General features: G+C 52.0%; 1 protein-coding gene across 1 annotated transcript; it reads left to right on the top strand.

Annotated features, from left to right (window-relative positions):
• Positions 1-1,113: 1,113 nt before the first annotated feature.
• On the top strand, positions 1,114-9,763 carry CIDEC (cell death inducing DFFA like effector c). The gene is made up of 6 exons (XM_044449007.1): positions 1,114-1,189; positions 2,681-2,758; positions 5,318-5,459; positions 5,545-5,694; positions 7,307-7,494; positions 9,519-9,763. Exons 2-6 carry the CDS (start codon positions 2,706-2,708, stop codon positions 9,688-9,690), a joined length of 705 nt encoding a protein of 234 aa, XP_044304942.1. The 5' UTR covers positions 1,114-1,189; positions 2,681-2,705; the 3' UTR covers positions 9,691-9,763.
• Positions 9,764-13,556: the final 3,793 nt, after the last annotated feature.

The raw sequence follows: 13,556 nt of genomic DNA, 5'->3' as shown, positions 1-13,556 counted from the left end.
TCCCCGGTGAACATAGGCCATTGCATTTGTGTTGCACCTAGTTGGAGACTGTGCTGCAATTTGCGTGTTTAGTGGCTACGTGGCAAAGGGCTTAACAGAAGGGTCTGTCTCCAAGCACAGGGCTGTTATACCTCAGGAGCTTGGAGGAGACTGTTTTCTGAGCCCTGCTGGCTGGCAATGATGGGCATTGTGGTCCACCCCATCTGGAGGGCACATGGTTGGGGAATCCTGGTACCATGGATACATTTTCGGGAGTGTTATGGGTGAAGCTCTTTGGTTACTACCTTGCAGCCTAACCTGCCTCACAGCAGGCAGGTTGTGTAGAGAAAACTGGAGAGAACCTGGAATGCTTCTCTGTTCCTTTGAGGAAGGGCAGAACAAAGGAAATGGGAGCAAAGGGGGGGAACCCTTGACTGCACCAACACGCTGTTTTTGATGCTGTTTGGCGGAGGGTAGAACGACCTGTGAGGTTCTTCTGCAGTCACCTGGATTCTGTTGAGCAAAACGAACACGGAAAGACATGCAAGACTGTCCTTCCCAGCGGTCTGCCCAGGTTGCTCAGGCCAGTACGCAAGGTCTCCACTGGACCCTCACAACGACCCTGTGAGGTAGTCTAGGCTGAGAGGAGGTGGCAGCCCGAGGGGGCGAGCCTCTGGCCAAGGAGGGAGTTGCAGCCAGGTGGCTGCTGTGCCTTAGACAACGAATGGCTTGGACGGGGCAACGGGACGGATTCTGCCTCAAGATTTCTCAGCTCCGCGGAGTTCCCGAGCCTGCTCCAGGCTACCTCTGGCCTCCCCAAGGTATCCTTTTTGCCAGCGTCCTCGAGAGACGCGCACACCTTCTCCCACCCCCGAGCATGTGCAGAGTGGCACACGCAACCCCGTGGCCTCCCTTTCCAGCGGGCCTGAGCCCCGAATCTCCCGGGTGCCCAGCAGGACCCTCTGTCCAGGCAGGCGCACCCGCGGAGAGGCAGGGCGGTCCGCGCCCGCGGTCGCTCCTTGGCCCGGTTGCGCAACGCGGCTGCCCGCTCGGCCTCTGGAGCGCGCCTGACGCAACCGGGCGGCCGGCTCCCCGTGGCGGCGCGCCCTTCCCTGGCCAAAGGGCGAGCGGCGCTCGGGCGACGAGGGTGCCGCCGCCGCGGAGGAAGCGCCGGGCGCCCTCGCTGCTCTGCCCGGGAGCGGCGGCCGGGGTGAGTCGGGCGCGTTCGCCTGGAGGGGGCGAGCGGGACAGGAGGACTGAGAGCGGGCTCCGCCGGTGGCCCGATGAGCTGGACTGGGCCTGCCTGGCTTGCGTCGGCTGAGCTTGGGGGCGAGCGAGGGCTGGCACCGGGGCTGTGTTCGCTGGGGTGCCGTTCCTCTGAGGGGCTGCGTGGGGCCTCGGCTTACCCTTGCCGTGAGCCACTTCAGTGGGTGCTCCGCCCTGGTTTGTACTGCTCCCCCCATTAGAGAGTCTTTGGAGTAGATGATTCAACTCTGATACCACGTTTCAGAGGAACAGTTTATTGAGAAGTTATCTTGGTATGATTTTGGTGAATTCCAAGTTTGTCACAGTGTATGTATAGTGCTAAGGATTCTGCCTCAATTGTTAACCATTTTGGGGGAGGAAGGGAGTGTATACACACCCCAGCCAGGTGCCTTACAGGTGTGTTGGACTGCAATTCCCATTAACTCTTTCCATCAACTCTATAATTCCAGTCAGAGTGGATGGGAGTTGTAATCCAACAGGTTGGGGAGAAACTATTAAGTGAGGCTGAGGTCTTTCTCACCTGGTGTTACCTGGATCTTGGAAACATTAATAAATGTTCAATTTGCTGTGCTGGAAGCATTTATGGCCCATGTGGAATTAGAACTATGGTGATATTAACCAGCGCAGCTTGTCTGCTGTGGTCATTTCCACAGAACCAGCTCCACTGGGGGCGGGGGAAAACTTCTTCTGACAAGACCAAACTCCCTTTTGGAACTGTTCTTGAGGGCTCCTTTCCAGTAGGTGGTGGGCCCACAATTACAAAAAGATCTCAGCCTCTTGTTTAAGCATGGAACGCTATGCAAGAAAAAACCCCTGCACATATTTGGTCAGAAAAAGGATTCTGCAGCTCCCAGCCAGTCAAGCTGAAGGTTGTTGGGCTTCTTTCTGTCCCAGTGCACCGAGGGTTGTGCCCTAGAGTTCTGAGTGCCAGAGGGTAAGCCTTGGGAGCATTTCAGCCCTGGAGAATGAGGCGAAAATGGCAAAAAGCCGGGTGACACCGAACAAGCCGTATTTGGCAGGGAAAGGGGATATGGCCATCTAGGAAACAAAGGAGGGTCCTGGAGGAAGGTCCCCCGGGTCTGGGTTCTCCCCACCTCTGTCTGTGAAGCCCTGTGTCAGGTAGGATGGGTCCCTTGGTACAGGGAGGGAAACTGAATTGATGCAGAAGGGTAAAATGTGATGCTGTGTTTAACTAGTAAATAGACTTCAGTGTTCAAAAGGACTTCATGTAAGCTTGATCATAAATATTCTTCTGTCTTGGATGGAAGGGCACTAACATGTTCTTCAGACTGAAATGGTAGCCAGCCACCAGGAAAGGGCTACTGACCCTAAAGCCGTTTGCTGGCCCCTGGTGTCTCTGACCTGCCCCTCTCTCCAAACTGGAATCCAGCAAAGTGATTCTCCTTTAATAAGGAAGCTCTCTTTCTCCCTGCAGTGTGGACAAAACCAAGCTTGTGAGGATGGACTATGCAAAGAAGTCTCTGGGTCTGCTCTCTCCACTCTCCCTCTCCAAGTAAGTATTTCTGGGAAGATGGACAAGTTTCTGTTCTGGCTTTGATCTGGTTTGCTTTTCCCCCCATCTCGAATTTCATTCTATCCTGTATCCTGTTTAATGCACATTTTTCCTCTGTGCATTTTTGGACACAATTCTGCTTGCTTCACGTTTTTGCAAGTGTTTCTCTGGCCTAGCTATGTGTCAATGATTGCATGATTTTACCCATGGAAGTTACACCTATTGATTTGTGCATCACTGGGAGTAGAGGGTTAGCTCATGTGACACGGACCCTTGACTAGTGCAAGTCTGAGCCCAGTTGAAGCTGCTGTGTATGACCTTTTAATCTTGTCCTACAACAGTTTTGAGTCCAAGGTATTTGAAGGACTATATGGACTTGTACACATGTCTATATGTAGTGTGTTACTAGCCTCTGACCATGCTTTAAGATCACCTTCGGAGGCTGTCCTTCACTGGCCTGTCACCAAGACCAGTAAGGTGGGTGGGCAGCAGAGATGAAGACTTTTCTGGGTTGGCCCCATCCTATGGAATTCCCTCTTGAAAAAGATTTAGTTGACCCAATTGTGTTGTCTTTTAGGAGAATTTTTAGGACTCTTCTGTCCTTGCTGACTTTTATGGGATTTGCTGCTGATGACCAGGGCTTTTTCATCATAGAACGCACCGGAACAGCGTTCCGGCACCTTTTTTGACAGATTTTCCCAAGTGATTGTGAATCGCCCTGTTGGTCGGCAGCAAAAATCATTCACATAGTGCCTGTGGGCTGCTGATTGTGGGCACTGATTGTGAGGGCGCTGCTCGGCTTGGGATCGGGATCAGTCGTGTGGTCGTGCGCTGAGTGCTTACTGCCGGCGGCGACCATTGTGTAAAGTGTGACCCCCAAGACGTGAGTTCCGGCACCTTTTTTTTTTTTACAAAAACACTGCTGATAACTATTTCAGAATGGCAGTTTACCTGACACTACTCAGCATCTTCCTGTCTGTGGTCTTCCTGTGTTTTGTGTTGTATTTGTATGCCACAAACTGCCCTGGGAAGCCAATGACAGCCAGGAAATGAATTGAGTAAGCACAAATAAAAACTGAAATCTTCCTGTTCCGTAGCTGTTCCATTAAGTTGGCTGCTCCAGGCGGAGCAATTAGTGATGAATGCAGCATCGTTAAATTGCCCCCTTGTCTGTTTCTTTTCTTGACGAGCTGGCAGAAGGGAGGAGGGGGGAGATACCTGCTTTCTTTTCCGATAATGGAAGAGGAGTGTTGTGTGCCCTTCCACCAAGACCTTCCCTCCCTCCCTCCCTCCCTCCCAGGAGGAAAAGTAGCCATGGGGCAATCCCAAGGGGGCTTTTCACCCCACGCTGAAGCAGCGACCTCTCATGGGCTCGTGCACACAGGATGCCTTCAATTTTAGGGCAGAAGGAAAGCCGAAGAAAGAACAGCTCTGGCCCTGCCCATTCTTCCCGGCAAATGAGATCTGAAAAATCAGTGGGGTGGTGCGATTCCCCCCTTGCCAGCCCTCCTCGCTCAGCTTTTGTAATCTTTTGGCCCACGGAAGCACTTAGCAGAAAACCCTTTCCTGCTGTGGGGGTGCCATGCCTGTTTCTGTCCAGGGGTTCCGTTCCATCTGGAGAGGTTCTTGGGGACGGGGGGTGGGGGTGGGATTAATTCCAGTGGTATATGGGGTCAAGGGTAAGAGATGAGCCCAACTTCTGCCAAGTACCGGCATGTAATGCAATATCCGTCATGATGATGGAGCTTTGGGGTGCAGCCCTGTGCATGTTGAGACAAGAGTCCCGCGGCTCCCAGCGTTCCCCATCCAGCCTGGTGGACTAGGGCACTTGTGCGAAATGCAAGAATTTTTTCTGCCTAAATCTGCATAGGATTGTGCCCTAAAGCTCCTTGTGCCATTCATGACATTTGGATCTCTGGGAATGGGGCAGAAGACTGCAAAACCTGGGAAACGGTGGCAAATAGACTGTTCGAAGGGGAGAAGCAGAGCAGACCGCTTTGGTTCTTCAGGAAAGGGCTGTAGCAATTTGGGCTTCAATTGGTATTTGGGACCAAAGAGCAGTGGCCTTGTCCTACCTAGAACGTGGCCTAGAACCACCCCTGAAAGTGCTCACTGAAATGATTCCTCATTTCCTTCCTGTTGCCTCTATCCACCCTCTGCCAGTTTGTAGACTGTAAGCTCCTCGGGGCAGGGAGCTGTCCCCTTGAATGCCTGTAATTTGTTGATAATACTATCTAAAGGAAGCTCACTGTTATGCAGAGGGCTAAGAAAGGAGCCAAGAAGAGCAAAGGGCTAGAACAGAGGCTTTCCTTCTGCCTCAGTGTAAAGGTCAGTGCCTCCGAGGGCTCCTGGATGGGATGGCTGGATGCATTTAATGCTTGGTGACCCTTGCACAGCGGGGCTTCTGAATGGGAGCAAAGGAACGGCTTTTAAGCTGTAGCAACAGGCTCGGGAGAATAACCTTTCAGCAGCTCAGGTGTGTGCAGAGGTGCCCCGGGCACCGAACAAGGGCTGTTCTTTCTTCTCGGCCTCCTCTGATTTCCCCTTCGATCCCCCCAGGTGTGTGTCTGCCAGTGCCTCTGTGACCCAGCAGCTGCTGGCCAGTCCTGCTCCCCCTGCCCGGCCTTTCCGGGTGAGCAACTGCGATCGCACCTTGCGCAAGGGGATCATGGCTGACAGCTTGAAGGATCTGCAGGAAAAGGTAGGCGGTTTTGCCAACCCCCTTCCGTAGAATGTGGGAAGAGCGGTGCAAAGGCAGCCGATTCCACCTCCGTGTGTCTCCACAGGTACGCAGCGCCTTGTCCATCGCGGGCAACTTTTCGCTTGTCCTGGATGAGGACAGCACCGTTGTGGAGACGGAAGACTTCTTCCAGACGCTGGAGGAGGGGACAGTGCTGCTGGTGCTGACCAAGGGGCAGACGTGGCGCCCGGCCAAGGTGAGCGGCATGTGGGGTACCAGCCCAAACCGGTCAGTTCTGGTGGTCCTGGCAACACCGCTTCCGCTAGGGTGGAAAAGGGGTGGAGGTGCCCTCACCTCGCCTTGCCATGGGGACTTGAGTACAGCAGCCTGGTAACAGTGACCAGTGGCCAATATCATCTGCCGCAACAGTGGATGTACTCGGTTCGGTTCTGGAGTGAAACCTCGACGGATTTAGCCCACCCTGCTGGGCTCTCTTCCATTCCCCACAACTGGTACCCACACTGTAGCAAGTGGATCCAACAAGTTCCAAATCTCTTGTAATGGCCACAGTGTTTCCTCCTTTAAATTTTCACAAGTGGGTTGGGGTATGTATACATTTTAATGGGGGGGGCATCCGCAGGTGCTATTTATGAGAGAATTTAGGCTAGATCACTGCAGGAGATGTGCCCTTCATGCAACATCTGCATCTTGGGACCACCGCAAAGGCCCATTTTCTAGCAGCCTCGTGTTTGGACTACTGTGCTGTAGGACCTGTCGGGGCTGCCCTTGCAGGCAGTCCAGAAATGGTCGCTGTAGAGAAAGCAGGGGCAGGAACTGAACTGGGAGCAGATGGCTCAGGGGATTTACTTTGCCCGAGTTGGACATGCCTCCCCCATGGCCCAATGCAAAGTGGGAATGTTTGCTTTGAAAGCCCAGTCCAGCCTGGGCCGGGCCATGAAGGAAGCCTCCTCCAACCTGCCCAGGTGCTTCTGTTGCCCTCAAAGGCCCCCAGCAAAAGATGAGAGGGGAGATTCTGAGACACTTGGGCTCTTCCAGTCCTTTAACTTTATTCATTAAATTCCTGTCCCACCCTGTCACTGAAGCCTCTGCATGGGTTGCACAATTAAAACCACGAAAACCGCTCAATAAAGAATAACTGAATATTAAATTGCAGCATTAAAGAAATCCAAAATAGAACCCGATAGAGATGCTTAAAATAATGCATGGTGGGTCAAAAGTAGGGGGGACATGTTTTCTCCCCCTTCCATAAAGCTGGTTGGAGGGAAGTTTAGGACCTTCACGCAGCATATAGTCCAACTGGCCTTCACTGTCACAGGAAGTGGTGGCGGCTTGTTAAAGGGGCTGGACAGATTCATGAGGGAGGAGGCTGTCTGGCTACAGGCCTTGCTGGCCATGGGCTCCCTCCATTGTCCAAGGTGGCCTGCCTGCGTGTGCCAGTTGCTGAGGGGCTTGGGCAGGGGGAGACCTTGCAGTCGCCCCGCGTGGGGGATCCTGTGAGAGTCCAATTTGTCTGCAAAGTGCTGGACTGGATGGGCTTTGGGTCTGATTCGGCAGGACTGTTCTTGTGCCCCTTATGGAATAGCAGAAAGGCAAGTTGAGAAAGCCAGTGCAGTGTAGCACTGAGAGTGCTGGACTGGCCAATTTTGCTGTCTCTCTAGATGGCCCGAGAGGCCCCTTCTGACTCGCTCTGTTTCTAAATCCTAGTAATTCTAAATTTGTACATGAATTAGCCCTTGCAAAACTTATCCACATCTGTGCCCCCAAATCCAAAGGCCAGGATCTGGTTGACCCGGCCACACACGGCCTTTTGAGGGCATTCTAAACAGTCCGCTTCATTTTGTCGGCAGGCGGCAGGTTACCAGTTCGCACTGTCCCACAAGCCACGGCGGAGGATTGATGTGGCCTGCGTAACCTTCGACCTCTACAAGACCAACCCTCGAGACTTCATCGGCTGCTTGAATGTCAAGGCTACGCTCTACGGGACCTACAGCATGTCTTATGATATGCAATGCCACGGGGCCAAGAAGATCATGAAGTAAGTTCTTGTCTTCCCTCGTGGTCTCAAGGGTCGGCACGGTTGGGCGTTGGCCAATGGCCCACAAGAGGAACCCAACAGCGGGTGAGAACCTGATGGATTTTCATGCTCAGCCTCCTGGATTCTGGTTCTCCAGCCCTGTGCTGGCATCGACCTGCTCTCAGGCTCCTCATGCCCGGTGTCCTCAACTCAGCACCTGCCTGGTGTGTGGAATCGCAGCATCCATACCTTGGCCAGGTCGCCGAGTCCAATGGACCTGGAGATTGCCAGGTTGGTCAAGGCTGGGCTTTCGTGACCGGTGTGTGTGCACCCCTTAAGAAGGCAGGGTTCCCTGGGAGGCTGCTAATCTGCATCTTTTCTTGACCTAGTGAAAAGCGAACACACACACTTCGTGGGCTTTCCTCTTTCTTGGCCCCTGGCACAGCTTGGGAGCCCCGTGTTAGTGATGCAGAAGAGATCTGGTGTTGCAGTTGCTCAGCCCGGTTCCCTGGGCTCTGCCTTGCTTCTGCCTCGTCCTGAGCAGCTGGCAGGGTGCGAGCTGTGCAAAAAGAATTCTGCCTCTGCACACGGAGCTTTGCAGGCTGTGTGTGCTTTGTGCAAAGAATTGTGCGCATTGTGTACTTTGCCCAAACAAGCGACCGGTGTTCCCAAGCAGTTGCAGGGACCGATCTGCACTCAGCTCACTTCCTGACCTGGCAAGAAGTTTGGCAAGTGCAGGAGAGCCTGGCTTGATCTTCCTATCCCCACCCTGTACACAAACTGAGGCTTGGCTACGAATAGGAAGCAATTTAAGCTGAACTGTGTCGGTTGTTTTTCTAGTTTTGGCCCTGCCCCTTTCGCTTTTGGCACTGGAATTTGGCTCCTGAGAGCTGCTCTGAAAAGGGATGTGGACTGAGAACGCTTCCCCACTGCTGACCAAATGCGTGGGGCAGTGTACCCGAGATACCGCCAGTGGCCAGACCAGTGCTCTTCCTTGCAGAGCTGGAGCCTAAAATCTTTGGAAAATCTAAGCTGAGGCTTTTCCCGGCCTTCTGTTGGGCCAGTGAACCCATTACTTGCCACAGGGATTTGACTGGGAGAGAAATCCAGGGAGCCTCTTCCTGGCCATTGACACTCCTTTTCACAGTTGGGTTGGAGAAGTCTTTGGTGATTTCCCTCTTGCAAAGTCAAAACTTGCTTTCTTTCCCCCATCCCTTGAAGGGAGGACAGTTCACCCTGTTGCCTGGAACTCAGGTTGCTGTCAGAAGCAAAACCATTTTCATTGACCTGGCAGGTTTATTTTAATTTATTTAGAACTTGTATATGCCGTCACCACATGCCTCGGCATCTCGGAACGGCTCACAAATGTACAATTAAACAATAAAACAATACAAATTCCATGAACATATAAAAGCAAAACAAAAGCAACTGTTAATGATAGAAATATTAATTTTTAAAATAGCAATTAAATAAAAGTTTTAACCTGGCGCCGAAAAGAATATAGAATCAGCGCCAGGCGCACCTCCCCGGGGAGCACATTCCATAATAAAATGTACTGGTGACGTCGTCCAGCATTCATGAAACTGACATAGCCGTTCGGGGAGAAATGGCTTCGTGAAATTGACCCCTTCCAACGTGGTTTTGTGGATCTGTCACAAAACCGACTAGGGAGTAAATCCCGCCAAGTGCCGTCTCTGTCCAGGCAAACACGGCACGGGAACTCACTTGTTTCCCTTTGGGGAGCAACTTTCCCGTTTGGGAACCTTTTAGCCGCTGTGCAAGCGGAACTGAGTTTGCCTTTCTAGAGGTGCACCATTTTGCCGTGGACAAACACTGCACCCGAAGCGGAAAACCAACATTCCCAAATGCGTCCCTTTAAAGAAAGTGTCTTCTCTGAAATGCATGCTTGCATCCCAAAAGACAGGCAGGGGTTGAACTGCGCACAAAAATACTTCTGCATTTTCATGCCAACGCCCACCTGCAGAGCAAACCCACCTGGAAAGGACGGCGTTTGGGTCCCTGACAACACTGTCTCCCATTTCCAGGGAAGCGTTGCGCTGGACACTCTTCACCATGCAGGCGACCGGCCACGTCCTGCTCGGCACGTCCTGTTATGTGCAGCAGCTGCTGAACGCTGCCGAGAAGTCGGAGGAAGAAGACGACTCGCCATCTTTGCGCCACCTCCTGCCGCCGCCTTCCAGATCCATGCTGGAATGATGCAGATGACGGCCAAGGCATCTGTCTTTCCTGCTACGTCTGTGGAATGCACGCCAGTCACTGCCAGTGCCGCACCCACGGTGGACTCACACGGGCGGAGGTGGGGCCTGAACTTTGAGCACGCATCTTTCTCCTGGGCACCTGCAGAGCCCCATGGGGAACGCCACCGGAATCCAGGGACTCACGTGCTGTGGTGTTAGCTGGTTGTCACTCGTGGGTTGGATATGATGCTGTCAGGGGCTGTTGAGGTTTCCCGAGGCCCCACCTTTACAGCTCTCTGGAAGGTTTTGCTGCTGAGAAGGGTCCAACACGCTCCATTTCCTGTCCCTCTTTATTGTTTTGTATATGAGATGCTCCTTGCCAGGTCTTGCTCAGGAGGACTTGTACTGGATTGTAAATATGTGCATTAAAAGACAATTTTCTTAATGACGTTTTCCTCCACTTCTCTGTGCCTAAGCGAACATCTTGCTGAGTCAAATCCTTCTGCTGAATGATTCCCATCAGAATGGAGAAGGGAGAATCCTCCTCCTCTGGACCTGTGCCCCTCCTGCCAGGGCTGGCTTCAGGTTTTGGGGGGCTGTGAGCACGGCACCCCCAGTGGGCCCCCTTCTCATCAAGGTGGCCACTTGCTTGCTCAGCAGGCCAAGAGCCCCCTCGACCTGCTGGGTCAGGGTGAGAGGCGGGTGAAGAAGCAGGTAGCAGAGGAACTCCCCTAGGACCTTGCTAAAGGTCCCAGGCCAAGATCTGGTCCCTTGGGAGATGTCTGAGCGGAGCACGTGCTGCTCATGGGTGGTGGGGGAGTGAGGCACATGTGTGAAGAAATGATGAGCCACAGAAAAGGAAAATGCAGCACTGCCTTGGTCCAGATACTGACCGTGTCTCCTCCTCGAACTGCTGCAATGGGACAGAGCTGCAAGCCCAGGGGGCCTTTGGCTGTGGCCCCCTGCTGGCAGGAACCCTTGGCAGATGCCCAACCATGCTTGCCCTTGGCTCCATCTCTGCTTTTTTCTCAACCGCGACTCCCTTTCCATCTACCCTTCATTAATCTGTTAATTGAAATGCATTTTGCCCCAGGTTTTCACAGCCAGGTCCCCTCCCGGTACCGTGAGCTACAACTCCCACCAGTTGCTGGCTGGGGAGGATGGGGACTGTTTTCTCTTTCACTGGAGGATGCTAAGCAAGAGACTGCTGCACTGCACTGCTAATCCTGGGCTGTTCTCGGCTTGCCCATTCCTCGCGTCCTCGTCTCCCTAAAAGAGAAGATGATGCCGCCAGGATTTCTTTTGTGCTCTCCTGAAAATGGGGAGCGGGGGAAGCGGAGGCTGCAGAACCTCCACACTTACCCAATCAATACAGCCTCTGCAATTTTGGGTTATTTGCTTCTTTTGAAGGGCCATCAACGTTTCAAGGCGCAGCCGGTTAACTCCCACTCTGGCTGCATGCACCATGCTAAATCCAATTGAATGGATATCGACTCAGCTCCTGCCTGGCAGTCAAATCCCTTCTCTGTCTGATTCTTTTGGTGAGCTTGCAGAAAAGAGGGAGCGGGGGGGGGGTTGCATTTTGCTAACCACAAAGCGTCAGCTGACAAGAGCAGTACCATCTTAATCTCCTCTAAATGAAGCAAGACTGAGCAACATTAACTCATTAAGCAAACTACAACACAGGTTGCAGGAGGAGCACTTACACTGATATAAATGGCGCAGAGCATGCCTTTGCCCAAAGGGACAGGCAGGGATCCTCGGGTGGGGGGATACAACTGCCGAGAGGTGGAGCAATGAGAAACAGGTCAGGGTCCATTCCATTATGGCAGCAATTAATGTGACCAACCTCCTCCAGGCCCCCCGCCCTCATTTTACCCTGAAACTGCTTTTGTTTCATAGTGGACCCTTAACAGCTGGAAGAAGCTTCTTCCAGAGCTTGGGAGTTGCTGGTAGCAATTTGCTGACACCAGGAAGTCCGGCTCCCTTAAGCTCACTGAACATCCCCCCCACCTCCAATCCGATGAGCCAAAGCGAGCCAAAGCGGGGTTTCTGCCATGGACTTCCACCTCTAAGGCAGGCTGCCCATCTGCAATTTTTAAAAAAGCGCTAAGGGGATTTGCATACCTTGCAAGGAGCGGTGGGGAAGGCCTGGCACTCAGAGTAATGCTCTCGTGGGGGCATTCCAAAGGAGAGACCCAAAATGTGGGCAGCTGTGTGGGAGCCATCTTCGGGACAGGTCTTCTGTCAAACAAGTGGGTCAACATCTCGGGACCGCCCCCAGAATGCTTTGTGTAACAGCTAAAGATTTTTTTGTGGGGAAAATTATTTCCCTGCACCAACCCCTTGAAAGGATTTCAGTGAAGCTTGGAGAGAACCGAGTCTGAGACAGGTGGTGGATAACAGGAGCAATTCCTGCGAGTTAAAGGGGGCTGTACTGCACCCCCGTGAGGCCCTGCTCTGCCACGCGTGTGGGGCTGGCCACTGGAGGCAAATTCTGGAATCGACAGGGGAGGCAGTAGTCAGCCTTTCTGCTTCCAAGTTTTTTTGGGGGGGGGGGGGGGGAGATGAGGCTTCTTTAAACATGAGCTCTACCTGTTTCTCCCCGGCAACAGCATCCCGGTGCTTGTAAAGATGCAAATAGCGGAGGAACCATAAAGCAGGGCTAGGAAGAGAGTGGACTGGGATCTACTGGGAGATCTCTGAGTCCTTTGCAGTAGATCGACAAAGATCTCTCACTGCAGTGGTCTAGCAGCAGAATGACCCTTCCCTGCTTTGAATTATTTTAGAAAATGATAGTGCTAGTCCCCCCACCCTCCCCAAAAGACCTCTGGCCTCCAGTTCAGTTCTGGGACTTGGGTTTGTAGCCAGGATGGGCTGCCCCCTTAAATTTTCTGTATTCTCATGTTTTAAGTGTAAAAACAGTTTACAATTATTTCATTTCGTTATTACATTTGTATGCCGCTTCATAGCCCATAGGGCTCCCTGGGCAGCTTACAAAAGAAAAAAGTACATATTCCATAGAAATACAATCATACATTAAAGTGGTACAAATAAGCAATACAATAGCTAACTCCAGGTGATACAAAATCAAACAAACCTTAATACAATAATATAATACATAATATTAATACATAATACAATATAATTAATAGTACAATAATAACAATAATAACATGTTTATAATAATAATATAAACATAATCCTCTACAGACATAATTATGTCTTTAGAAGGCCAGCAAAATAGATGCTTTGCTACTTTGCTGCTTTTTGGGGGCGCTCCCTCAGTGTCGAAGCCAGCTACCCATCTGCCCCTACACCAAACACACCCTGGCTTCAGAGGAAGATGGACAACCAATCAACCCAAGATTGATTCTAGAGAAAGACTGGCAACCCATTCCAGAGAGTTTAGACTCCCGTGAAACCAACCTGCAGGCTCCACAGCAGACTGGCCTTTCCAAGCCCACGGATTCCGTGTCCCTGCAGGCTGCTTTTTCACTCAGGAGGGAGAGTTGCACAAATTTGCACTAGTGCTAATGTATGTAACCAATGTGCAAATGTGCACCTGTAGTGGTGCACCCTTGCACTTGTGCAAAACGTGCGTTTGCACTCATATGCATCAGCACAAATTGAGATTCTAGTGAAAAAGCCAGACTGAAAAGGCACCTGGCAACCAGTAAAACAGAGAGAGAGAATGGATCCAGGTGAGCAGCCCTAATTCCAAGCGCCCATCTTTGCGCCCCTGCCAAAAGGCAGGTTTTTCATAAACGAACTGTCACCATAAAGGTGCCTTCTCCCTCCTACCCCTCCAATTTCCAGCTCGCAGAAGTGGGAAACTGAGAAATTCTATTAGAATCTGTCAGTCTGAGGTAGAAAACCAGTTTA

Source organism: Varanus komodoensis, unplaced genomic scaffold (assembly GCF_004798865.1).
Source record: "Varanus komodoensis strain SLA01 unplaced genomic scaffold, ASM479886v1 scaffold56, whole genome shotgun sequence".
Classification (NCBI taxonomy): domain Eukaryota; kingdom Metazoa; phylum Chordata; class Lepidosauria; order Squamata; family Varanidae; genus Varanus; species Varanus komodoensis.
The sequence above is the reverse complement of the archived record's forward strand: the minus strand, read 5'-3'. Positions and strand labels throughout refer to the sequence as shown.

Coding starts and splice junctions, on each gene's coding strand:
- CIDEC (XM_044449007.1), top strand. CDS start 2,706: ATGGACTATGCAAAGAAGTCTCTGGGTCTGCTCTCTCCACTCTCCCTC. Junction 2,759..5,317: donor TCTCCACTCTCCCTCTCCAA/GTAAGTATTTCT, acceptor CGATCCCCCCAG/GTGTGTGTCTGCCAGTGCCT. Junction 7,495..9,518: donor GGGGCCAAGAAGATCATGAA/GTAAGTTCTTGT, acceptor TCCCATTTCCAG/GGAAGCGTTGCGCTGGACAC.